Source organism: Xyrauchen texanus, chromosome 11 (assembly GCF_025860055.1).
Source record: "Xyrauchen texanus isolate HMW12.3.18 chromosome 11, RBS_HiC_50CHRs, whole genome shotgun sequence".
Classification (NCBI taxonomy): Eukaryota; Metazoa; Chordata; class Actinopteri; order Cypriniformes; family Catostomidae; genus Xyrauchen; species Xyrauchen texanus.
In genome coordinates, this window is record NC_068286.1 from 15,713,955 (window position 1) to 15,741,378 (window position 27,424).

A 27,424-nucleotide genomic window follows, 5' to 3' on the forward strand; every position below is an offset into this window, starting at 1 on the left:
GCTCTTCAACCAGTTTTACTCTATAGAATGCTATAATTTGGAATAACCGGTGTATTTTACATAAGAGGGAATCTTTATTTTGTAAAGACTGGTTGGAAAAAGGAGTTTGGGCTGTGATACATTTAATGGATGAAGATGGTAGTAAATTGCTACAATAATTTTAAGATACATTTTTTATTTGGATTGTTCATATAGCGATATTCTTTTGTTGTCAAAGATATTCCTGTAGCTTTGAGTAATCTAATTAAAGGTATATTACAATATTCTTCTGTAATACCTACATCTGTTGATTTGTTGATTGACAGTTATAATTTCCTGGGTAATAAATGTTATAACAAAGTTTTGAGATCACTAATTACGAAAGATTATTTTCCTCTTCCTTTTAAAAGAAAGGTTTTATCTCAAAGGTTTTCAAAAGCTGACACTATCAAAGTTAGAACTAGATTTAGATTGATTATATAGAATCTATAGAAATAGATTGTAATTTCCTTTGTTACCTAAAATGAAAGAAGTGTACTTCAAAACAATTAAGGACATTTATCCATGTAACAAATATCTATAGATTAAGGTTAAATTTGGATAGTAATGATATTGAATCTCAGGAACATCTTTTCCACAATTGTATTGTTAAGTCCTTTTGGGACAGATTGTATTAGTGGTTGAAAACAAACAATGTAATACCTGCCTTTGACTATCACATTGTTAAATTTGGTGTCTTTATGCAAAACAAAGAGGTTGAATTTTTGTTTGTAGCCTAGTTTAATTTACACAAATGTAGATTTGTTAAAGTCCAAATATTATTTAGTTAGTTAGATATAAAAAAAATTATACAGAGGTGCAGGTGTCAGTGTCATACAAAGGACCTTCGAGGTCTATGATAAAAGGCTGGATAGTCAGGGGGGCTTTTATTTTGACAGGTTATGCGGAAGTGTTTTTTTTATCACAGCAGGGCTGTTGTCAGCGGCATCCTCTGCGCTCCTGATAACAGTCGCTATCGCTCTCATTCATAGCGTGGTCTCTTCGCGCCGAAACACTGGCTGACCAACCAGTCTGTTTAAGCTACCGTTAACCGACACATTGCAAATAATTATTCAACTATAGGAGGCGAGTGAAGATATTAACCTTTTTTCTGTCCAACACCAACAACTACGCAGAAGGACACATCATCATCTTCATCATCTAGCTAACGGTATTGCAGCTAGCCAGATGGCGTTATAATATTGTTATAACAAAATAATAACAATGAATCAGAAAAGTCTCCAATTATTTTAGAAACCAATACATGGAGAAGTAATCACGATTATCTGTTAAAGAAAATACATTTGAAATAGATTTCCTGTAACTTATTTCTGTTTTTGTTGGCGTTCGTGTGGGTCATGTTGCTATTTACTCAATTTGTCCTTCTAACGTTCAACGATTATTAAAAGCACCTAAAGTCTTACAATATAAAATATTGAAGCGAAAAAAGGTCCTCTTCTGGTCGCAGATGTGTCGATCAATATCGGGGTCAAAGTGTCAGTGGGATCAGAATCTTCTTGCGAATCTTGAATGAAAAAAATTGTACATGCTTGTCTGTAGATGAAGTTGAGGTGGGACTGGACGTGTCTCTTGTTATTATCCATCTCCATAATAACATGGGCCCAGGTCGAAGAGCTGGATGATGATGAAGAGGCTCAAGTGGAGGATGGAGATGTGGACATGGAGATGGACAGCAGCGAGAACACTGAAGCAGATGACAATGTGTCTTTTCAGGTCTGAAACCACTCATTTCAAAGATATGGGTTTGTAAAAGTGGACAGGAAAGACTGAATATTAAATTAAGTGTTAGGAGACACACAGATCAATATTCACAAAAAATGGCTCGTACCCTGACCTTGTGCAATTCTAAAAAAACATTAATGTTTGGGGCCTGGCTAGCTCAGTGAGTATTGACGCTGACTTCCACCCCAGGAGTCGCGAGTTCGAATCCAGAGTGTGCTGAGTGACTCCAGCCAGGTTTGCTAGGCAACCAAATTGGCCCGGTTGCTAGGGAGGGTAGAGTCACATGGGGTAACCTCCTCGTGGTCATGATTAGTGGTTCTCGCTCTCAGTGGGGGAGCGTGGTAAGTTGTGCATGGATTGTGGAGAGTAGCATGAGCCTCCACACGCGAAGTCTCCGTGGTGTCATGCACAGCGAGCCACATGATAAGATGCGCGGGTTGGCGGTCTCAGAAACGGAGGCAACTGAGACTTGTCCTCCACTACCCGGATTGAGGTGAGTAACCACATCACCACGAGGACCTACTAAGTAGTGGGAATTGGGCATTCCAAATGGGCATAAAAAACAATAAAACTTCATGTTAATTGTAAATGTCTGTTATTTGATACCCACAGGTAACATACAAAACCCCAGTCCCAACAGGAGAGGTCTTCTTCACTGAAACATTTGATGATGGTTCTTTGAACAGGTCTGTGAAGACTAAAATGTTTTTGCACACAAAATATCTCAACCCTTTGATGAATTATTAAATAACTTTTTTTTTTTCCCCAAAAATTATGTATTTTTTAAAAGAGTAACACCTGCCAACTACAATAGAAAATAGTTGTTTCATGGTTTCCTAGGGTCTTAAAAAGGTCTTTAAAAAGTCTTAATTCACCCTTCTGCAAAATAAGGCCTTAAAAACGTCTTAAATCGGAGCAACGAGTCTTTATTTCATTAAATGTTGTATGTGGGATTGTTTTCTCGTTGTGGGATTGATTTCTTGTTGCGTTTAAGTAGGGTGACCAGAGGTCCCGTTTTGAAGAGGTGTGTCTCGACAATTCTCTAAACATTGTAATTAGGTCCTGGTTTCAGCTAGTTGGCTCACTGATTTTTTTCTATTTACATTTGATGTACTAATTTACTTTGGTATCGTTTGCAGAGAATAGAAGCAATTTCGAAGCGTTGCACGATACTTTCATTCTAATCTTTCTGCAAATCTGCTGAAATGTATCTGTATACCATGGCAATGACGTAATAAGCTTGGCAGGCACTCTTTGTCATCCTGTCAGTCAGCACAAGTAGAAATGCACCAATACAAAAATTCATTTTCAAGAACGAGCTGAAAGAAGCCAATCCATTTCTTCATGCAGCACATGAATATGTACGCAAGTATTTTTCTGTAATGTTAATTTCCCCATGATCATGGAGGCAAATCAGACAATGTCACATTTAGACAGCTACACTGCACTTTTTACGTAGAACAAGCACTTATATGTTCAGATGTGGGGGTTGTATTTTGAATTTTTGGTTACAATGTTGTGAATTTTTGCGAAGTCATTTCATAATTACACATGTAATGTGACATCATATGGATAGGATAGGCTACATGGAATTTGTACTTTACAAAAAGCTCAAATGTGGCTAAAAGCTAAAATAAAATATACATTTTCACAAACTATATAGCCTATACAGTTAAGTGCAGAAGTTTGCATAACCCTTTTGTTTTTTAAGTTTCCACACCCCTTTCAGAATGTATACAAATAGCCTATAAGAGATTCTATTTTTTATGTAGTACTGCCCTTCAAAAGCTACATAACACAAAATGTACTCTTATTTACACAAATCATACTGTTAAAAAGTTTGCACCCCTTGGTTCTTCTGATGTTGCCTTCTTGAGCATCAGTAATTGTTTGCACCTTTTGTAATAGTTGTTTATTAGTCCCTTAATTGTCCAAATCTGGACCTCATATATAGCCACTGTTGGGAAGAACTCAAATGTGCAGAATATGCTGAGAAATCATATAATTTGACTGTAGTTGGGTTTTTTTCTTATGTGGACATCTTCACTGCTCAGGACAAAGCAGGGATTCATCAACAATTATTACATAAACAGTCATTGATCATCGAGAAAGCAACACACCATATTAGAAACAATGTGAAGGGAATGTAAACTTCTTAACAGGATCGTGTGTGTAAATTCAGTTACTATTTTGTCATGAGGAATATATTTGAGGATGTGTTATGCCAAATAGCTTCTTCAGGGCAGTACTAAATAAAAACAAAATGCAATATTTATGATCCCTCATTTAAAAAAATTAGGTACCCCCCTCACCCCACACACACTTTGATTCCTTAAATGTTCTTTAGTTGGTCTTAAAAAGGTCTTAAAAAAACGTCTTACGTTTAGCTTAATGAAATCTGTAGAAATCCTGTTGTTTGTAAATATTTCAATTGTACTTTACACCACTTTCATAAGCCATTAATTTATGTTGTCATAAATAAAAATGCAATTATATAATAGGACAATCACAAATCTTAAATTAAAGTCAAAGGTAAATAGCACCCATGGTGGTTTGGATGTAACATCACACGCTGGATGGCTAAAATGGCTTAAATTGATCTGGGGGCAGAAAACCCTTTAAGGTATATCTGTCATCATTTACTCACACTTATGTCGCTTCAAACCTGTATGACTTTCTTCTGGGGAACACAAAAGTAAATATTTTGAAGAATGTTTCAACTGTTTTTGGCCATTCAATAAAAGTCAATGGTGTCCAAAACTTTCGCTCAAAAACAAGACAAAATTAATTGTATGGACAAAAAAACTGTAAAATAGATATTTTATTTTTGTGTTCATTTTTGTGTGAACTATTCCTTTATGGGTGTGGTTTCTTAAAAAACCTTAGTTTGTGTGGCAGGGCAGAGGACTGGGCCGGGTTGTGATCATACACACCCGGTCCCTTATCAGGCTATTCAAGCCTCTGAGAGGGATAAATGCCGACTGCGGAGGATTGTGTGGGAGAGAGAGATAGTTTACGCATGTCCGTCATGTGTGTTTGTGTCAGTTTAAGTTTTATATTAAAAGTATTCTTTATATTGAAAAGCCGGTTCTCGCCTCCTCCTTTCCATTAACTGCTTTACACTGGTGCCGAAATCCGGGAAGGAGGAGGGATACGCCGTAGTAGAGTTCTCGCCACTACCGTCCACCCCAACCGAGCAGCCGCAGCCATCTGCCGGGGGACGAGGAGCCCGGCCGCCTGGAAGCGGACGACGGCTGCCGACCGCGAGGGGAGAAGGGGGTCCTAACCAACCGCCTGGAGCGGTCAGGTCCGCTGCCAAGGGCGGGGAGGAGTCACCTACCAGCAGATGAAACACGGCGGGGTCTGAGACCGCGAGCAGGGAGGGGCTCGCTGCCGACCGCCTAGAGCGGGAGAACCGCTGCCAGGGGCGGGGTAGACCCCTTCTGTTCCCCAAGAACGCGGCGGGGCGTTCCGTCCACCAGGGGCTGGAGGTCTGCCTCCGATCCGCCCGGAGAGGCGCGGCTGTTGTCCATTAGAGGGTTGTGGAGTGGCCGAGGAACAAGCTACGGCGTATCGGAGAACTGGCGAGTACGTTTTTTTTTTTAATCTCTCTCTCCTCTCTCTCTCTCACAGCCGCTCCGCTTTGGCCTTTTCCCTCTCGTTTAAATTTTACAGTGTTTTTATGGGGGGGTACTACACTGTTACAGGAAGTACCCCCCCTATTTAATTATTTCGTTTCCCTCCCCTTGTCCCCTCCCTCGTCCAGGTAGACTGGGCTGACCTGCCGGCAGACGGGGCAAAAAGGCACGCCCCTCCACAGGGAAGGGGGGTGTATGTCATGTCGGGGGCTCCCCTGCCTGAGAGAACGAGGGAGGTATGTGGCAGGGCGGAGGGCGGGGCCGGGTCGTGATTCTACACACCCGGTCCCTTATCAGGCTAATCAAGCCTCCGAGAGGGATAAAGGCCGACTGCGGAGGATTGTGCGGGAGAGAGATCGTTTACGGACATGTCCGTCATGTGTGTGTTTGTGTCAGTTTAAGTTTATTATTAAAATATTATTTGTATCGTCAAGCCGGTTCTCGCCTCCTCCTTTCCATTGACTGCTTCACAGTTTGTTTTCAGCAGAACAAATAAAGAAATCTGGGATGGGATGGCCAGAGAGTGAGTAAATGAACTGTTCTTTTAACTTAAAGGGTTTCTCACAACTGGGCCCTTTGCACTGGATGGTATCAAAATCCTTTATTTGATACTAGAACTGGTATTTTTTAATTTAAGTAAAAGTTGAAGCATCTTAGCTATTTTAAATATAATTTTGCATTCACACCATGATGCAATGCTTGTTGTTTCTTTGTTTGAAATCATTCCATCATTCCATTCCAAAAACCATCATTTTCATGATTTCTTATTATTTTCTGCAGGTGGCAGGTGTCTAAAACAATGAAGGAGGATGCTGATGAAGATATTGCAAAATATGATGGTTAGTTTTTCAGCATGGCTTACATGCTGAAAGTGTTTGTTAGCATAGCTTTATGTTGGTCTGTGCCCATTTGTAATTGAATCAATAATATATTTCAATATGTATCACCTTTTTTAATAATTGTATATCTCATGCATGTAGGTAAATGGGAGGTTGAGCCCCTAAAGGAAAACAAGGTTCCTGGTGATCTAGGCTTGGTGCTTAAATCTCGTGCTAAGCACCATGCAATCGCGGCTTTGCTTAACCAACCCTTCGTCTTTAAGGACAAGCCCCTCATTGTCCAGTGAGTGGTTTTCTTAATTACGTATACCATGACAACCGACATCACACAGCAACCTGGATTACTATAACGATTTGCCACTTAAATATAAAGCTTTTGCGTTCTCTCAAAACCTGATCTTTGCAGGTATGAGGTCAATTTTCAAGATGGAATTGACTGTGGTGGTGCTTACATCAAGCTACTGTCGGATTCAAAGGATTTGGACCTGGTATGTTTATTGACTGCTTGACTGATTCATACCGTTAGAGCAAATAGAAGAAAAGGCAACCTATAATATGGCAGTGCCCACTGTAGACCATTTCTTAAATATATTTCTGTTCTTTAAAGAAGAAACTGCATACAAATACTGATTTCACATAAGCTGATGTAGTAAGATGCTGTTTTTAAAGAATAAGATGATGAAAGATCAGTAAAATGCTCTTGCACGGAAAAAGTGTTTTTAAGTTGTGATGCTTTTGACTCACAGGAGCAGTTTAATGACCGGACAGCGTACAGCATAATGTTTGGACCGGACAAATGTGGAGAGGACTACAAACTGCACTTCATCTTCAAGCATAAAAGCCCCCTCAATGGAGATACGGAAGAAAAACATGCTAAGCGACCTGACGTTGATCTGAAGAAGATCTACACCGATAAGAAGACTCACCTCTATACACTTGGTGGGTGCTGTCTTTAACATTCATGTAATATGAAATGTGTCGAAGCCTTCCTATGTCACCCTTGAAAACAGATGAAAATAATTGTAGGTATTATATTAAAAGTGATTATATTAAAAATGTCAATTTAAAGCGTGATGTTTTAATTGTAAAGTTGAAAGCGATGTTGCCCACATGTAATGATTTGCACTCACCGTAATGAATCAATGATGAATTTTTTATTTGTGATGATTTTTACATGTTCTTCCCTTTCTCCAGTGTTAAATCCAGATAATAGCTATGAGATCTTTGTAGACCAGTCCAGTGTTAGCAGGGGAAGTCTGTTGACAGATGTCATTCCCCCTGTGAACCCGCCTAAAGAGATTGACGATCCCAAAGACTCCAAGCCAGAGGACTGGGACGAGAGAGCTAAAATCCCTGACCCAGAAGCAGTCAAACCTGAAGACTGGTGAGGCCTGACGAAGGTCAAAATGCAAAGAACGTATTTGGGATGTACATACAGTACATTAAATACAGAATACAGTTCATTGTTGTGACAATGAAGTTTGCATTTAATTTCTTAGAATTGCTAGCAAGTACATACAAAGGATCTTAGTGATTGTCACAGACACAGAGAATTAAATTAACATTTGGGTGTCATCGGGATGTAGTTGTAGGGGGAGCACCTGTTTCTGTTTTCATCTCTCTGCCTTTCTATCCAGGGATGAGGATACCCCAGCTAAAGTGCCTGATCCTGATGTAGTGAAGCCTGATGGGTGGCTAGACGATGAGCCAGAGTTTGTGTCTGATCCAGCTGCTGAAAAGCCTGATGACTGGTGAGAACAGAAGATTTTTTTTAATCCAGTGCTTTGTGTTAAGCTCCATTCACACCGCAAGCGACACAGAGCAAAAAAGCAATACGTTCCCATTCATTTTCAATGAGGGCACAGCGATTTCCGGTGACACGAGCGATAGTGACCATTGGTGTGGGAATGACGAGCAACATTAGGGAGTGACTACAAATGGGAGAGAAGACAGCGGAGCTCACGTCACCCATCTTCTGTGAGATACTTGAGTTGTATTAAAGGGGTCATGACATGTGAAACCAAATTTGCCTTGATCTTTTGTTATATAAGAGGTCTTTGTATCATTAAAACGTCCTGCAAGTTTAATATTTTAAGACGTCCTCCCCATTCTAAACGAATCATTTATTTAATCAAGCTCAAAATACATCTCGTTCTGGATTCATGGTTAGAAGTGACGTGTCGGTTAGAAGTGACGTAACAGCGTTTGCATATGACCGCCTCCAGCACAAGATAACTACGATTTAAGCGCAAGACAACTACGCTCATTTCAGTATCGCCGTCGCCTCACAAGTGTTCAGTCGATGGACAGCGAGCTCTGACAGAGACTACTTGTGCACAGGAAAATTACGATGCCACACAGATGTGCTGTTCCTGGCTGTGGTCAAACAAAACCTCTGAATAAGCTGCCGAAAGATCCAGATGTCAGGGAAAAATGGATGCAGTTTATTTTTTGCGGACGTTCCAGTCACGGCAGTGTTAACTTAAGCGTTTGTTCTGTACATTTTAAGGATGACTGTTTTGAGAACAAATCTCAATATGATGCTGGCTTTGCCAGAAAACTGTTGCTCAAAGATATGTCCGTGCCGACTATTCTGGGAACAACGACGACGCAAACTGTAAGTAATCTATTTTAAACTTTAAGCTACTTTTTAAAGCGCAGTTTCATTCATTATGAATAATCACAGTGTTTTTACTTAGTTTACTTGCATATTGTTCTGGCTGGGGGCGTCAATAATTGATACATAGGCACTGACGTTAGCCAATCATAACAGTGGGCGTTAACACTGAAGTCTTAAATGGAAAACGCCCCCAAAACAGACTGTTTGAATCAGAGGATGAGAAACAGGGTGGGAAAAGGTCATAAATCACTAGATTTTAAAAGTTTTTCTTAAAAAAAAATATATTAATACTATAATTGCACCTAAGGGAACATAATAATACAATAAAAAAAACCATGTCATGACCCCTTTAATGGAAAAATAGAAGTTATATGGAAAACCGTGTCAGATGCTGTCGACATTCTGAGTGAGTTTGATTCATATTTGAATAGATTGTTCATCTTGTTAATTAAATGATGTATTGAGCACTGCTGCAGGTTATATAAAACACTCTCCCCTGCAGAATGTTCATTTTTAGAGGGAAGAGAACTTATTCCTTGTCAAATTAGAATGATATCATAGTATTAACAGCACTATTATCTGTAATCAGCATTTCAAAAGCTACTATGGCCAGACGTGCAGTCCAACAATAACATTAGAGCGACATTGGTAAAGGTATGAACGCCCACTAGCGACATCATAGTACAGAGACTAGCAACACCAAGGGACAATGGCATTAGTGGTCAGTGAGGAGCTTTGCAGTTTGAATTGGGGTTAAAATCAAAATCACTTTATATGACTTGAAGTGCAAAAGTACACAATTCCACATGCTAGAGGGGCAACTGTTAGGATTCAAGACAAGAGCAACTCACAAATACAATGTATTCACTATGTACAGAAAAAATAGCCAGAGACTTTTAAGTGGTTGGAAATTCTTGGGGGGAAAAAACAAGCCATTTTCGTTTGTTTTGTCACTAAACACAGAGTTCCAATCATCTGCACAAAACAGTCACTCTCTTGGACAGACTGGCTGGACAGGAGTACACCAATTAACCATGTTAATGTGAACTCTGAGGTCCATAATAATTAGGGACTGTACCTCAGCAGTCCAGTCTGGTTTGTCCTTTTTTTTAACCAAGTATCTTACATTGAAAAGGCATAATCCAGTGAGCTGTGGCACTTTTAATAAGAGAGTGTGCCCCCAAGTATCCCTTTGACTGCATTACTTCTGAGAGACAGACTACTATTGTTACAAGTGGGAGACAAGCATCTGTAATGCTCATAGTTATAAAAAAATGTATACACAATGATGCCATTTTATTTGCATTTAGTTATAACTTTTTATAACACCCTGACATTAATGTTCTCTCTCACTTTCTCTCTGTTAGGGATGAGGAAATGGATGGAGAATGGGAGGCTCCTCAGGTGCCAAACCCAGTCTGTACAACTGCTCCAGGCTGTGGTGAATGGAAACCGCCCATGGTCAATAATCCTCAATATAAGGGCAAATGGAAAGCTCCTCTCATAGACAACACCAACTACCAGGTGCTGACATCTGAAGTCTGTTTTATTCAGTACCAGCAAATGTCACATTATGTATCGGTATTGTAATAATCTGTAACTATTTCAACCTAATTTGGGGTTTAAACCCTACAACCTTTTTTTTTATCTTCCTGGTCCATTACATCAGTGGTCCTCTGCATCTGATTCAGGACCCAGATTTCACATCGGACATCAAGTGGCGACCCAACACAGTACCAAAACCCACCTGTACTTAATGTAGTCTGGGTCGTATTTTCTTTGACCATAGTTTTGTTGTTGTCGCACCTCCCAAATCTGGCTAGCTTCTAAGTGACAGATTAATTGCTTAGAGAGTTTGATTTGATGCACAGCCTTTGACATCAACAAAAGATATGGGAATGTTTTCTCCTCCCCTTTAAAAGTTCATAATTGTATTAATTTTGCAATCCCAAACATACAACTATATAGTTAAAGTTTGTCTTGTTAGATAGATAGTAGTAAAGTAGACCTTAAAGAAGTTTTTTTTTATTATTGTTCGAGTTTGAATTAACATGCGTTCCATTGGCCCATTTGAACATTATGTCAGTGTAAGTCTATCACCCTGTCTACACGGGGCGCATCTGTTGACATGGGGCGACGCAACAGCTTGAGGTTGTCTACAATTTGTGTAGAAGCACCAGTGTGTGCAGCACAAAATGGAACGCATCACCCATTTAATGTCACAACGAGTGCTTCCAGTGTAGAGAGCATCACTGATTATAATGAGGTTGTTTTGCTTTTGATGCTACGCATCACTCACATCCGGTGTACACAGGGGGTATGGAATTTTTGATGGTTCGCAGTTCAAAAACGGTTGTTTCAATCAGTTTGAAAAAATATAGCAATGCGAGTCTGGCCTGGGATACATTTTGTGTTGCGACTAGGGATGGGACGCTATATAGATTTTCGATATATCGCGAACCGGAAAATTATGAACCCTGCCGAGGGATAGTTCACCCCAAAAATTAGCAACATCATTTTCTGCCCATGTGATCATATATGAAATGGCCCGTAAAATATCATAATCTCTTTGTTGCTTGATTTTACCCCTACTGTGCTTTCTTCTTCCCTTTTAGAAATGTTAGTACTGAGATACCTGGAAAATCACCTCGTTTGTTGAAAAGTGCTTGATCTTAAAACATAGTTTCTTCTGACATCCACAGACTCCACTTTCATTGAATACTGTCTTTTAATACCTTTTCTGTTGTTTACAGCCAGGTAAAAAGTCAAAAGAAATATTAATTGAATATCACACTGCATGGATGCGCTAAAGAAACCAAGAGATTCTTGTTAATGTTCCCTGAACCAGAACACTGAGGTGCTCATTGAACTCTTAAAGTGACAGTAACCTCTTAGCGTTTATTATACAAATGAATAAATTCAGTGGTATTGCTTGTTCTGCAACCAGAGTGTAACACACTATTTTATGAAGGCTTATTTGTTATTTAAACTTTGAGCATTTATTTTGTGCATTAAATAACTTTATTTTAATAAGAAATTATAATGTAAATTTTTTCAGTTTTCTGAAAGTAAAAGTATTTAGTGTTATTATATCGAATCAAGACCATATCGTCCTATCCCTAGTTGCAACCCACCTTTTGACAACTAATGCTTTACATCTTGAGAACTGTTTTTGCAAGAAATAACCAGATCATTCAAATATAAATACAATGTTGGCCTATACCAGTTATTATATTTAAGCTTGCACTAAAGCTTTTCATTAATATTAACATATGGCTCTGTTTGTATTTGTTCACAGGGTGTGTGGAGTCCACGGAAAATCCCAAACCCTGACTACTTTGAGGACCTTCACCCATTTAGGATGGCGTCATTCAGAGCTGTGGGTCTGGAGCTGTGGTCTATGACCTCGGACATTTACTTTGACAATTTCATTATAACAGCAGAGAAGGAGGTGGCAGACCGCTGGGCTGCAGACAGCTGGGGACTCAAAAAACTAGTGGCCAGTGCTAATGAGGTTTGTCTCTGTCTCTCACACAGAGTTGTATTGCATTTTTGCTCTGTCCATTGTGGCTTTGGTTTGGTTCATATGCTCAGACTGTCTCTTTTGATCTCAGCCTGGAGTGTTGAGTCAGTTGGTGCTGGCTGCAGAAGAGAGGCCCTGGCTGTGGGTGGTTTATATCCTGACTGTTGGTCTGCCTGTCGGACTGGTTGTGCTTTTCTGCTGGCCTAAGGTAGTCCCACTGAATGCGAAGCGAAACACTTGACAATGCAGGCCTGAATGCTCTGGAATAAAATTATACTCTGAATACAGCTGTCATGGCAGAATTTAAGTATTGCACAGAAGGAAAAAATGTGCTGGAATTTTTATTGGAATCAATTTTATTTATTTGAATCAAATATTTATTCCATTACATAATCAATTTTTATCACAATAGAGAGATGTCCTTACTGCCTTTTTTATACTTTTCCATTAAAAAAATCGCTTACGTAAGCGATTTTTTAATGAAAAAGTATAAAAAAACATTTTTTTTAAATGTCTACTCCCTTAAAAATATTCAAGAAATAAGTGTCCTGAGATATCTCATTGGTCTCTGTGACAGCTGTAGACTTTGTAAACGACAAACAATAATGTGTCCACGAACTGAGGACATTGGCGCTTTTCACCTGTCAATTATTTTGTTTGTTCTCATAGCGTTATGATTCATAATATTTTTCAGTTGAGGACACTATTATGCCACTGTTGAATTTGACAGCCACAGGAACCTACAATGCTGCTCTTTTGCTCGGTTTTGGTCTCAAAATTATCTGTGGAGGGCGGGGTTTTGGAATGAGGGGAAAAGCTTCAGAACGCTAAAATCGCTTACAGCACCTTGAAGTGAAACAGATAACAAGACAACAGCCGCCTGTACACATTTACTTGGTACTTACATTTTACATGTATTAATTTAGCAGATGCTTTTATTCAAAGTGACTTACAAATGAGGAACGATACAACAAGCGATTCATCCTGAGGAGACCATAACCTAAGAAGTGCTACTATACAAAGTCCCAAAATTGGTTAGAAAAGACTAAAGGCTAACACTGAGTATTAAAGGGATAGTTCGCCCCAAAAATGTAAATTCTCTTATAATTTACTTCCCAAATGCCATTCCATATGTGTATGACTTTCTTCCTTCTGCAGAACACAAATTAAGATTTTTAGAAGCATATTTCAGCTCTGTAGGTCATTTGAATGCAAGTGAGTGGTGGCCAGACCTTTGAAAACAAACCAGAAAAGACCAATCAAAAACCAAAATGTTTTTTTTTTTTTTGCATTGTATAATTGGCTAAGACTTCACTCTCACCTTTTTGTTTAGTTGATTTCGATCCATCTTTAACTTACAAAAACTCATATATAAGAACACATATATTATGATTCAATATGTCGCAAGCCATCACGTTTTAATCTAGCTGCAGCAAGCATGCGTGAGGGATGAGCGTCTCCGCGCGAGACAGTGTATCAGCCGGGAGAAGTTTAAAGTTTAAAAACGCAGTTTTTCATGTGACTTATATAAGCGGCTTTGACCACATTTATTATTTCCATTCATTTATACAACCTACTTCCTTATTATTTGAACTTTAATAACGGAATTTTTGCTTCAGCTAAATGTAAGGGTCCGCTTTATTTCACGTCATGACAGCACTGCTTCTGTAGTTACTTATTTTGTATTTTTGTATTATATTTCCCTCATACTTTGCAATCCACATAATTTTAATATGTTTGGAAAGTCTGGACTGCATCTGAACTGTGAGATGTGTTTCTTCAATCAAGCACGAGCTGATGTGCTGCTCTCCCACATCATCGTTTTTTTTTTAATTATTATTATTTATTTTATCCCCTTTTTCTCCCGAATTTGGAAGTTGCAGAGGATGGATCTCAGTTGCCTCCACGTCTGAGACCGTCTATGCGTGAATCTTATCAAGTGGCTTGTTGAGCGCATTACCGCTGAGACATAGCATGTGTGAAGGCCTACGCTATTCCCTGCAGCATCCACGCACAACTCACCACGTGCCCCACCGAGAGCGAACCACATTATAGCGAACACGAGGAGGTTACCCCATGTGACTCTACTCTCCCTATCAACCGGGCCAATTTGGTTGCTTAGGAGACCTGGCTTGAGTCACTCAGCACGCCCTGGATTCAAACTTGCGACTCCAGGGGTGGTAGCCAGCATCTTTAATCGCTGAGCTACCCAAGCCCCCCTCCCACATCATGATTAGCATTTCAAATGACCTCATGTTGTGTTAAATTAGAGGAAACTACTATTCGACAACAAACATTTTTTTCGACAATTTTTTATTGTTGACGTTGTCGATAATGTCGACTAATCATTTCAGCCCTACTTAATACCAAGTGTAAACAGGGTCAGAGACTTGTTTGTGGGCCAGTAAAAAGCCAACTAGCATTGTCCTAGCAACAGCATAGCAATAGCAATGCACCCAAAATGTTTTGATTGGGCAAGCACCACTCACATTTTCTTCAGAAATTTCGAAACATTTTCATTTTCTTAATTCTGTAGAATAAAATGTTCTACAGGTGGACTGTCATACTGAATCTGAGAAACTTAAATCCATTGTTTGTTTTGTGTTCCCTGCGTGGTTAGATCCACAAAAACCTAATTAAAGATTGAGCTTATTACAGTTGATCAATTTGGTTTATTATGAGAGTGCAATTGTTATATACTCTAGCTAAAGATTAGTGTGTTTAGGATTAGCTTGCAGGCACAAAATCCTCTTTATGAGTATTTACCATTTGTAACAACAGAGGGTCAGCGACTCTAGGTACTACAGGTGAATCAGCAGATATGAAAGGTGTGTGTGTGTGTGTGTGTGTTGCAGAAGTCAGATGACGACTTAGTATACAAGAAAATGGACCAACCCAAAGCTGAACCAGAGGAGGTAACAGAGGAAGAAGAGGAGGAGAAAGGAAAGGATGAAGAAGAAGAAGCAAAAGCAGATGCAGCTACTGAAGCTACTGGTTTGTAAATAATTAGCTTTTCCTTTGTTTTTCATTTCCAATTCTTGGTTATCCATAATTGCCCTCTTTTTGTGACTGTCTCTTTATTTCTCTCTTTCTCAGGGAAGGATGAGATGGAGAAGGTGGATGGAGAAGCTGGAGGAGATACAGAAGAGGATGAGGAAGAGGAGGAGGAGGAAGCCAGTAAGCCAAATGACATGCTTTCAGAGGACGAAGTAAGAGATTAGAAAACTGCCATTAATGGTTAGTTCACGCAACAATGAAAATTATCTTGTCATTTACTCACCCTCATGCCATCCCAGATGTGTATGACTTTCTTTCTTAGGCAGAACACAAATTAAGATTTTTAGAAGAGTATCTCAGCCCTTTTGGTCCATACAGTGCAAGTGAATGGGTGCCCAAGTTTTGAAGCTCCAAAAATCACATAAATCAGTATAAAGGTGATCCATGCACCTGCAGTGGTTAAATCCATGTGTTCAGAAGCGATGTTTGTAATTTTTGCTCCCTTTTCTGTCAATCTCCACTTTCACATTTTCTTCTGTTTTTGTTGATTCACATTCTTCATCCATATTGCCCCCTACTGGGCAGGAAGAAGAATTTCTAGCAACAAAATATTTATCTGTTTCTCTCACACCAATCCATCAATTCTGAAGATATGGATTAAAACACTAAAGTCGTATGGATTACTTTTATGATGCCTTTATGTGCTTTATGGAGCATCAAGGTTTTGACACCCATTCACTTAACTTGTATGGACATACAGAGCTGAAATATTCTTCTAAAAATCTTAATTTGTGTTCTGCAGAAGAAAGAAAGTTGCACACCTCTGAGATGGCATGAGGGTGAGTAAATGATGAGAGAATTTTCATTTTTGGGTAAACTATCATTTTATGTCCCATAATAACATGTTGTAAAAAACAGTGCATAACATATTGTTCTTTTTGTTTGTCCTTTGCAGATGAAGGATGCTGGTAAAGGAAACCAAAGCACAGGAGATGAACCTAAAGCTGTGAGAAAGAGGAGAGTACGGAAGGACTGAACATACCTCGTTTTACCCACATTTTCTCTTCCCTCTTGTCCTTCTTGCCTCTTTCGGCTTTATGCCCTTTAGCATGCAAAAATCGGCAAACCTAGCCGCTCTATTGAAGAGGTCATTCTCCATCCGATTGAACCTTGCCTCCACCTTTCAGTCTTCCGCTTAGTTCTTACCGGTTACTGTTCTGATTTAGATACAAAAGTCTACCCTGCTGTGTTTTATCTCCCATGTTTTTTCCTATTTTCTTCTTTCCTTTTTAGATTAGGATTCAAGGTGTCGTATTTTTCCAGTATTTCCTTACTAGTAAGTGAAGTAATTCCAAGTACTGTGAAGGGAAATGTACAAAAGATATTTTAGAAAGATGAACTAGTTATGATCACCTCTACATTGGGGTTAGTTCCTTGTGAGTTCTAAGTTATGAGCTTTTTAACTTGATCAAATTGCACTGGTCATATTTATTGTTTGTATCTTGTTTGAAGAAATATAAAATTTTATTTAGACATAGGATTTTATTTTAATATTGCTTTCTACTGTGTCATTTCCACAGTTAGCAGGCTTTGGAAAAAGAGCTCTGCTTGTCAGACCAGGGGCTTTCTTCATAAAACATCTAGATCAGAGGAGTTTATTGAATGGGTCAGTGTTGCGTTTTTGGCATTAAAGCAAGTCATTATGCACAGTCCTAGCTGATCTAAGCTTAGCATCATCACTGACACTGTAGCCACAGGTCCAGTTGTAAGCACACTGAAAACACTCACTTATCCCTGTTTGACATCAGACTGACCGACGTGAAACCATTGAGCTTTGAAAGCAGATTTGGTTGTTTTTCAGGTGATGAACAGTTTTGTTTTTCTGCATTTCTAGTACGTGTTCAGCCTTTTGAGTTCAGCCATTTAGTTTACATGTTTGCAAAATATTCATTGCTCTTGGAAATAAATATTTACTATAAATGTCTGTCTGCACTGTTGCCAAGACTTCACAAGGAACAGAGTTTACTCACTTATGCAAAGGCAAATTATTTTATTAAAGGCATAATTAACAAAAGAATATGTACTTTTAGAACAGGCAGTATCTTACATTGGGTGCTTGTAAACATAAATGACCTACATTCATGTAAAATTTTAAACAGACTAATATATGTTGTGATGTTGCACCAGTGCAGTTTCCATACTTTTGGACCAATGAATTTGCATGACATTTCCAGTAGTTCATGGTAACTGTATAATTAATTGATTTGCATTTGTATGTCAGTTACCAATCTTTTGCATCAAGATTTGAACAATTCTTTTTAGTGGTACAAATGTCTACAATAAGACCACTAATGTACAGACCATCAACCTGTGATCAAGTTTTACCCTACACAATATAAGGACTAATAACTAGAAAAAATATGTGTTGATACAATGGAAATTTTGCACTTACAACTTAAGTGAATGGGGCCAGTCCATAAACAATAAAATTCACATTGTCTCAAAATTATAGTTACAATACATACACATTATACATGTTAACATGACTTTAGTGTAATAAAATCTTTATTCTACATGATTTGTGTTAAAATGGTGCACATGGTTTATTTGCGTTGTTGCGTCGTCCTGGCAACGAAGCAATATTTGATATAACTTAACAAAGATTTAGGTTAGCAAGTTATTTTATCATTCTACATGTGTCAACATGTAAAATGTTTACGTATTGTGGCCATACATTTGAAACAATTTCAATTGTTTTTGTTCTGGCCCCTTAAACCTTATTCACGCCATCTTTCATTTTTAAAGGTAATGACAACCACTCCTAGCGATAGACTTAACTCTTAAATGGCACGAACGGTATAAAGCGCCTCGATCACATCTGATTTTCCACAACTCATGTTGTCTGGAGTTCTTTGTATACTTAATGTTCATGGAAAGATATTTTTCACTATTTGTCAGCGGAACGATCCAAAAACACTTTAATCTGCAGTACAGCCCATTTAAGAGACTGTCTATCCCTTTTATATCCACATTTTATATGTCTATATAAAAATCAAAGATGGTGCTAGCCTGAATAAGGGCTATTCACTTGCATTGTAAACACCTTACAGTAACCACCACCAGTTTTTTTATTTTTTATAAATGAGTGAAGTTGAAATAATATTTTTTACATTATGCCACAAAGCTTACCTTTTATCCTTGGACATTGCTTTAAGATTTTACTAATTCCAATAAGCTTACCTTTTATCCTTGGACATTGCTTTAAGATTTTACTAATTCCAATGACTTTTCCAACCCTGGAAATCACAATTTTGAAAAGCTTTGATATTTTTAAGGGTTTTCATGACAATGAGAACCCTGTGCATCATATTATTCATACCAAGTGAAGACTGACATCAACAAAACCCAAGCAAAAGCAGAGCATCTGTTCTCATAAATGTCACTCAACCAGCAGGAGGCTTCAATGGCACTTCAGAGCACTCAGATCAATATCACTCAGCAGTCCCAACTCTTTCCATCTTTTTTAAAAATTGTAAAAGCCAGCTAGCCATTTATTTTGTTCATTTGAAATCCATCCAAAGGATTAAAACATGAAGAACTAACTCTCCAAAACAGCAAATCAGTTTACACTGTGTGCGATTTCAATCTATTGGTCTGACTCAAAAGACACCTGTCTGGTTTTTGCACTAGTCAGAAAATATGTTAAGATAGAACATTCAAGTATGAAAGTAACCAGACGTACTGTATCAGATCACAGAGTCTGTAGACTTTTAAAAGAATACTCTGGGTTCAAGACATTTTCAGGTTTCATTACAAATTAAACTCATTTGTGGCATAATGTTGATTACCACAAAATACTTAATTTGACTCGTCCATCCTCTTCATAAAAAAAAAAAAAGAGGAATCTGAATTATAGTAAGGCACATTCAAGAGAAGTGAATGGGGCCAGTCCACAAACGTAAAATTACAGTTTAAAAAATAAAGCCACAAGATGTAAACATTTTACATGTTAACATTTTAGTGTTATAAAGTAGTTAACTAACCTTTTCAGAGTAAAGTTCTATCCAATACCATTATAGGGTGTTGTCATCATGACAACCAAGTTGTATTATGGGTTATGATTTAACAAAGAAGTAATTTTAAAACTGCATTTTAATCTTTACTGATTGGCCTCATTCACTTTCATTGTAAGTGCCTTATTGTAACAATGATTTATATATATATATATATATATATATATATATATATATATATATATATGTGGGATGCTTTGATATTTTTTTCTTTTCTTTTTTGATAAATCAACATTATGACACACTGTCGGGTAAGCTTAACTTGGATTGAACCAAGAAGATTCTTTTAGACACAAGTTATTCACTTACTGTATAATGGACATCTATGGGGCAAGCGTACATCAGTTGCCCCATATACTTCTATTGTAAATGCATTACTGTCATCACATTTTTGTTTGCTTTTAAAAGCTGAAGGACAAAGTCAAAAAACATTTATTTGGTAGACAGCATGGACAGAGTTCACGTTGTTTTGAATCTGGATATTGCTTTAAAATGTAAAATTTTTCTAAGGCAGTTTGATTAAGTTAAATGACCTATGGGTTGGGTGAGAGACGAGTTTCGATTATTAGCACTTATTTAGAGAACCCTCCTTCTTACCGACATTAGATCAGAATCATAGAATTCTCTTAAAAAAAAAAAAAGTAATGGGATATCATGCATACTGGTATATCTCGGAACATATCAGTGTGCAATATAATACACATTGCATGAGTCTGTGCTGTAGAGTCTTGCTTTTAGTAATAAACAGAAAAATAATATTATGTATTAGTCCATTTTAAGACTTTTCAAAACCGGACTTTGTCTCTCTCATATTTGAAAAGGTTAAAGATGTCGATTAAGTTACGATGTAACTGCCACATGAACAATAATACACTGCCTTGCCAAACAAGTTGCATATACTCTAATATTTTGAAGGACTGCCTTTAGCTTTGATTACGGCATGCCTTTGTCGTGGCATTGATTTGACAACCTTATGCAACGTCACAACATTTATTTCAGTCCAGAGTTTTTGGCCAAGATCTTGTATTGATGATGGGAGAGTCGAACCACTCCGTACAGTCTTCTCCAGCACATCCCAAGACTTTCAATAGGGTTAAGGACAGGACTCTGTGGTGGCCAATTCATGTGTGAAAATAATTTCCTAATGCTCCCTGAACCACTTTCACAATTTGAGCCCAACGAATCTTTCATTGATTCTTTCATTGTCGTCCTTGAATATGCCCGTGCAGTCAGGGGGGTGGGGGGATCTATTGATGGGATAACCTGTTCATTCAGTACAGTCAGGTAGTCAGCTGACTTCCTTTTATTGCCCCTTAAATGTTACTGAGCCTAGACCTGATCAATTGAAGCAACCCCAGATAATTACACTGCCTCCAGAGGCTTGAACAGTGGCATGACAGGTGCATTGCTTCATGCGCTTCCCTTCTTATCCTGACGTGCCCATCAATTTGGAATAGGGTAAATCTGGACTCATCAGACCACATGACCTATTTCCATTGCTCCACAGTCCAATCTTCATACTCCCTAGTAGATTTAAGTAATTTATTTCTGATTAGCCTCACTATCAAGTGGCTTTCTTGTGCCAAACAGCTGTTTAGTCCCAATCCTGCAAGTTCTCTTCACATTGTGTGTGTGGAAATGTTACTTTCACTATTAAACATAGCCGTGAGTTCTACTGTCGATTTTTTACGATGAGACTTTAAGCGTTTTAGTGATCTCCAATCATGATCATTCAAGATTTTTTTTCCCGACCACATTTCTTCTGCGAAGCTGATGGTTCACCACTATCCTTCCAGGTTTTAAGAATGCGTTGGACAGTTCTTAACCCAATTACAGTGATTTCGTCAATCTCCTTCTTCTCAGTTGTTTTCTTTGCGTGATGCAGGCCAATAATTTGCCCCTTCTGAAACACAGTAACATCTTTTCCACGACCATGGGCTACATCTTCCAACATGGTTGTTTAAGAAATGGGAAGCTACAAACTGCATCAGTTAGGGTTAAAAGAATTGTTGCCAGCTTGAACATATTAATCACTACAATAAATATTCAATCATAGGCTCTGAAGTATCTGCTTATTTAAATCCAAACAGGGACTTGTTTTTTGGCCAGACAGTATATACCACACCATTTTGTGGTGGTATTCTACTAATCCAATCACAAAATACATCATGCATCCTTTTATACCTCATAACACTTTTCCATTCAAGTATTACCCATGCCATGCTAATATATGCATCAGTATACTGTAAAACGAAATACTAAATAAATAAATAAACAGTGGCTTAGATTTACTGGCTATTAGAGGTTGAATGTCAGGAAGTGAGAACAGACTACGCAGACATGACCCACATGGTCACTTATTTCCGTTTGCTTTTGGTGTCGGTGGTCTGGAAAACACTGGAGGCAGACATAAGGTTCTCGATGTATTGCCCAAGAACCTGATTCTCCGATTTGAGCTTAAGGTTCTCTTCCTTCACCGCATCCACACGTGCAGAAAGATCTAAAGGGAAGAGAGAGGCAGAATGCATGAGAGTGCATCACTTAGCTTTTCCAGGCAGGCATTAAGGGCTTGAGTGGATCACAGAAGTAACATGAGTAACAGCAACATGACAGTAGTGCAAATGAAACAAAACAGAATCAAGAAACCAGTGGGGCCAGACACAGGAAATGTAAGAGATAATTAATGATTAAAGAGTTGTGGAAAGATGTTTTTGTTTGTTTTGTTAAAATAATACACAAGTGTGAAGCTTTTGTAATTAGAAAGACTGGAATTATACCCTCAAGTGTGTGCTGAAGCTCCAGCACTTGGTTTATGAGTCTCGTCTTCTCTTCTTGTTCAACTTGATTCTCCATATCTCCTGAAAAGACACAACAAAAAAAACACATTTGAAACAGCTCCAAAGTAATGGATAGATTGAATTGGCCCCATATACTGCTACAAAATATAAATGTTAAACCAAATTGTGTTACATTTACCATCAATGTCACAGTTCATGGTGCTACACTGGTCCAATGGTATGTAACGATGGGCTGTCTGTTCCCCTTCAGCTGTAAGAGATGTTTTCAAATGTTACTGGATTGATGCAAGGTGAATAAGGAAGAATATACTTCATTTCGTTTTGTTTTTTAGGGCATGTACCAGGGTATTTTCATTGTGTATTAAACACCATGGACTCCCATGAAAATACCATGATATAATTAATATGGTAATCATTAATTACCATTATATTACCATCTTATATCAATACAGTATTGTTTTGTAAGAGAAACTGCATTTCAGAGGGTGGGCGAAAACAGAGGTAAAGAGTGAAAAAGAGACTTTGGGCACAACATTTAAAAACATTTTAAAGCAACGAAGCAAGTAGGCCTAACCATGATTAATTCTTGTTTTGAGGGTTTTCCCAAATTCGTATATTTAATACCATTGAAATTAACTGTTGGCCAAGTTAGCCATTGGCTAACACAAAAAAGAGAGGCTGTTACAGATAAATAACGTTTACAAGATCACTATAAATTTCACGACATACCTAAAACTTAGTTTTATAGCTATTTGTACTCGGTCGGAACACCACATTATCTCTTGTTTTTGTGAAGTTTGAACTCATGCCAGACGTCCGAACTCAGTCTCCATTAGTTTTCATGCATTTTTACAGGCCGCAGCAGCTGTGTGTGAGTGTGTGTTGTTACACATGAGAAAAGCGGGTTTAACATGCTATCGAAAGTACATTTAGGCTTTAATGTGTACTTAATCGTACATTAAGTACAGCAAAATAACTGGGGTATAAGCCATTAGACCAAGAACACACCCTGACACGCTTTAAACATGATCGAATACGACAGTGAAGAGATGAACTAAACACCAACAACATAGATACGGTCATACAGCCTTACCTGATATTATTAAAGCTGATCAAAAATTATCAATTCTCCAACCCAGTTCTCCAGGTAATGATACAGGCTGCCCGCTACTTCATCACTTCCCTTTCTATCTCTCAAACAAGCATACATAAACAAACACTCACTACCGAATGGCGCCAATAGAGGGAGACAAAGCTCTCCGTAAATCTGAGGCGGCGTGGAAAATTAGATGAGAGGGTGAGAAAGAAGTACAGAAAGTATTCACTTACAAAAAGTACTATTGTATAAACATGTTTTTGGGCATCCTTCATGGTATTATTTGAAGTATCGTGGCGTATAACGCAAAATCATTCATATGTACTACTATAGTAAACATAGATGTAACAATGCAAGAAGGGAAAGGAGGAAGCGGGAGTCAGTTTCAGCGAACCATGTGAGTTTATTTGCACACTCTGGATGCAACTCAAACAAAAATAATGCTTTTTAACGGCCAACGTAAAACTGCTGCTTTTCAGCCAGATAGTGAAACTTCCATAACATACACTGCACTCAGGTCCAGCTCTCTCTCCTCTCACTGGCACCTGGCTCGCTCTTAAATCCGTCTCCAACTCTCACTGCAATGACAAACAGCTGTTAAGAGACAATCATTGGCAGGTGATGATTCTTACCATTCTCATCTCCTGATCTCGCTCTTCATTCACAAGCCAGTGCTCAACCACGTCCCCACCACCACAATAGTATTTTTAACCGTTACTATCACTGCACCATGAAGCCTCCATGGTACTTTTGTAATTGTAAGCTGTGTCCCAATTTATGCACTACACACTGTACTTACAAATGACAAATTACTACACTCATCCGTGCATTTATTAATTTTCAAAGTGTTGTATCGTTCCAAATGGAACACTTGAAGTTTTTTTTACGACACAGAGGAATTCGCTGTTTAACAGCTGATGGAAGTGACGTGTGAAATGCATGCAATGTGTTGCAGCTAGCTTTAGCGCATTAGCCATCCTCAGTTCAACACTTGAATCTCCAATAAGGCGCATATTAACTTACATTTATAAGGTGATGTCTTCACTGAAGTTTCGCTAGTTCACATTCTCCATTATTTCCAATTGTTTTGTCAGGCCAGCATCATGTAACTCCATTCCTTCCACTATGCACAGTGAGCTCTGAGTGCATGAAGTGTCCAACTTGCCAGACTTAATTTTGATGGTTGAAGTACACATTTTTGGGGGCTTGGGTAGCTCAGCGAGTAAAGATGCTGATTACCAACCCTGGAGTCGCAAGTTCGAATCCAGGGCGTGTTGAGTGACTTCAGCCGGGTCTCCTAAGCAACCAAATTGGCCTGGTTGCTAGGGAGAGTAGAGTCACATGGGGTAACCTCCTCGTGGTCTCTATAATGTAGTTCTCACTCTCGGTGGGGCACGTGGTGAGTTGTGCGTGGATGCCTTGGAATGTAGTGCGAAGCCTCCAAACATGCTATATCTTCACGGTAACATGCTCAGTAAGTCACGTGATAAGATGCGGAGGCAACTGAGGTTTGTCCTCTGCCACCCGGATTGAGTCACTACACCACCAAGAGGACTTAAAAGATTGGGAACTGGGCATTCCAAATTGGGGAGAAAAGGGGAGAAAAAACAATGGTTTTACTACATTAACCATAGTTCAACTAACCTCCACGATCGCTATAATGTGTGGTTCTCGCTCTCGGTGGGGCACGTGGTGAGTTGTGTATGGATGCCGCAGAGTATAGCGTGAAGCTACCACACGCACTATGTCTGCGTGGTAACGCAGTAGTCAACTAAGGCAACTAAGGTTCATCCTAACTAAGTCACTATGCCACCACGAGGACTGAGAGTGCATTGGGAGTTGGGCATTCCAAATTGGGGAGAAATGTGGAGAAAATACATTTTAAAATGTACACATTGTTTTGTTCCATTTTAGTGTTAACATACTACTCGCACTACTTACACTTCAAAATGACTAGAATAGCACAGAAGTCTGTGGTATGGGATGCTTCTTATTTGTCTCTGTGTCTGACTCAGTAACTCAGTAATATTTTTGTTTATGTTGTCTTTGCACACATGCAAAATACAGTCATCTCAAAAGGAATCCATGCAATTGTGAATATTGCGCAAATATTTTCCGGGGGCGAAGAATTTTCCCACAAAGAATTTCATATGGAGTTCAAGTTTGGTGAATTTTGACAGGCGACACCATGTTGACCAATAGGAATTTGTTTGGTTTGTGACCTCTGTGTGGATGGTGCTTCAAACACAGCTGCACTGATTATTCACAATGGACAAGGACAACATTTTGGCAGTGAGTTTCTTCCATAGTGTTAAGTGCAGCAAGAAAGGATGGTGCTTGGCATTAAATTTTTGTTTTGTTTAGTTTTTTGCTTATTTCACACGTGCTCAACATCTGTACACGTTTTCTTCACCCACAGAATTCCTCCGTTGTGTGACCACACCATTGCACTGGCACTATTGTAGAACTGCACTATTCACAAACAGCTATTATTTATTTAATTTATGAGTGAAAATGTCCAATAACAGGCCGAGTATTACTGAGATTAAGCAAGTAGTATTCAGCGGGTCATGTGATTCTAACATGGCAGCCCCCATGAGTGGACCCTCTCCATGTAGATTAAAACAGATTTTATAAGGTTACTGATATGACCATGTGTCTTCAACTGATTTTATACCTATGTTTCAAAAATACTATTTTTAATGAGAACCAAAATTACTGAGTGCATCTTTAAGTAACAAGTTGATTGTTTCAAGGTATGTTGTTACTGTTATTAGTAGTCCAAAGTCCAAAAGGTGTGCAGTATGTAATCAAATTATCCATTTAAACTTGACCTACATAAAATAATTTTACATGCTGTTAAAAGAGTAGCCTTGCTTTCTTTATTTGTATGGTCCAGGATATAAGTGTTTACATATTAGCCAAGATCACAGTAGATGTGAGTCATCTAAAAAATGCAGTCTTTGTTCTGCTTACTACTTTGACAGTACCTACTTTCAAACATTTACACTTATATGTGAATCTGGCTCTACAGTCCCTATACAAGCGTACACACTGACAGCACCCTGTATTTGAATGTGTCCTGTTGTACTATGCATTTTTAGCCAGGCTGCAGGCACACATACCTGTATATTCCCTTCACTATTTAACCAATGTCAGTTAATTCACTGGATTAGTTCCTCAAATAAAAAGAAAAAAATCTAACTAGTTCACATTCATGCAAGACTTTTACCTGAATCATCAGCCAGTGAGATGTTAATAAAAGTCCCGTCATCTTCATCCACGTCAACCTCCATGACTAAGTGTTAGTAAATGTGTGAATGGGTGTATCCTGGTGGTAACAACAAGTTTAATATGTTTAACAATTTAGTTTAATGTCTATGAAAATGTTATTTTATCCTTCTTTCTCTCTGTCTAGCTCTTCCTGTATGCTCTGCATTTGTCTGGCTGTACCCTCTCAATTATTCACCATCACCGCGGTTACCAACCAGACCTGTGTGGCAACTCAGGTGACAATGCTGCAGCAGTCCTAGGGCAACGCCTGCTGAGAGATCCAAAGTTCACTTGGTCGCTTTCTCATATTACAAAGAGATCCCTTCCCACCCCAATCAGCTGCACTTACCTTCCCTTTCATGCACCATCTGCCTTATTGCATGTGCTACAGTGACACGTTAATTAAAGGAAGTGTCTGAAGGCCTCACACAAACAAAACCACATGGCAGAACATTAACTACACTAACTTAAATGGTTTGCACTTTGATCCATGTTGTAAAAAAGCCCAGAGTGTTGCTACAAGTCACCAAAAAGACCCTATCTGATACTTTAATTTTCACAGTAGGTACTTTCATTCTTCTGTTTCAGTTTAAGCTGAAGGCAAGAAAATGTTGACAGGCAAGTTTCTGATACTAACACAGACACATTTGGTAAACAGGCTGCATTGTATCGAAAACTTTCAAGCATGTACCATATCTTATTTGTGTCTTAAGGAAATTATTTCTATCCCGGTTTTACAAGCATTATTTATTCAGTCAAGCAAATAAACCAAGCTGTGTATGATAATGAATTTAAAATTTCAAAAA

The 27,424-nt window shown here is 38.5% G+C and overlaps 2 protein-coding genes across 4 annotated transcripts; one reads left to right on the forward strand and one right to left on the reverse strand.

Moving 5' to 3' along the window:
- Window positions 1–959: 959 nt before the first annotated feature.
- On the forward strand, window positions 960–16,481 carry LOC127651214 (calnexin-like). Its single transcript, XM_052136943.1, has 15 exons — window positions 960–1,189; window positions 1,579–1,752; window positions 2,374–2,447; window positions 6,180–6,238; window positions 6,380–6,521; window positions 6,645–6,726; window positions 6,985–7,177; window positions 7,433–7,622; window positions 7,876–7,989; window positions 10,226–10,382; window positions 12,157–12,372; window positions 12,473–12,589; window positions 15,237–15,375; window positions 15,478–15,590; window positions 16,334–16,481. Exons 2-15 carry the CDS (start codon window positions 1,579–1,581, stop codon window positions 16,412–16,414), a joined length of 1,851 nt encoding a protein of 616 aa, XP_051992903.1. The 5' UTR covers window positions 960–1,189; the 3' UTR covers window positions 16,415–16,481.
- Window positions 16,482–19,624: 3,143 nt separating this feature from the next.
- Window positions 19,625–26,846, reverse strand: LOC127651216 (short coiled-coil protein A). 3 transcript variants are annotated; one of them, XM_052136948.1, is made up of 5 exons: window positions 26,578–26,846; window positions 23,852–23,923; window positions 22,428–22,499; window positions 22,229–22,309; window positions 19,631–21,951 (listed from the first exon to the last, which is right to left on the reverse strand). In XM_052136948.1, exons 3-5 carry the CDS (start codon window positions 22,444–22,446, stop codon window positions 21,809–21,811), a joined length of 243 nt encoding a protein of 80 aa, XP_051992908.1. In that variant the 5' UTR covers window positions 22,447–22,499; window positions 23,852–23,923; window positions 26,578–26,846; the 3' UTR covers window positions 19,631–21,808. The 3 variants fall into 3 exon arrangements, with proteins under 3 accessions (XP_051992906.1, XP_051992908.1, XP_051992907.1); XM_052136946.1 differs by lacking the exon at window positions 23,852–23,923 and having other exon boundaries at window positions 19,625–21,951; XM_052136947.1 differs by lacking the exons at window positions 23,852–23,923; window positions 26,578–26,846 and adding an exon at window positions 23,343–23,503 and having other exon boundaries at window positions 19,636–21,951.
- Window positions 26,847–27,424: the final 578 nt, after the last annotated feature.

What these genes read in the sequence shown, in the direction of transcription:
- LOC127651214 (XM_052136943.1), top strand. Translation starts at nt 1,579, where the DNA reads ATGAAGTTGAGGTGGGACTGGACGTGTCTCTTGTTATTATCCATCTCC. An exon ending in GCTGAAAAGCCTGATGACTG is followed by an intron (nt 7,990 to 10,225) that starts GTGAGAACAGAA and finishes TCTCTCTGTTAG; the next exon opens with GGATGAGGAAATGGATGGAG. An exon ending in TAGACAACACCAACTACCAG is followed by an intron (nt 10,383 to 12,156) that starts GTGCTGACATCT and finishes ATTTGTTCACAG; the next exon opens with GGTGTGTGGAGTCCACGGAA.
- LOC127651216 (XM_052136946.1), bottom strand. Translation starts at nt 26,641, where the DNA reads ATGGAGGTTGACGTGGATGAAGATGACGGGACTTTTATTAACATCTCA. An exon ending in CTCACTGGCTGATGATTCAG is followed by an intron (nt 22,500 to 26,577) that starts GTAAAAGTCTTG and finishes CATCTCTTACAG; the next exon opens with CTGAAGGGGAACAGACAGCC. An exon ending in GCTTCAGCACACACTTGAGG is followed by an intron (nt 21,952 to 22,228) that starts GTATAATTCCAG and finishes TCTTCCCTTTAG; the next exon opens with ATCTTTCTGCACGTGTGGAT.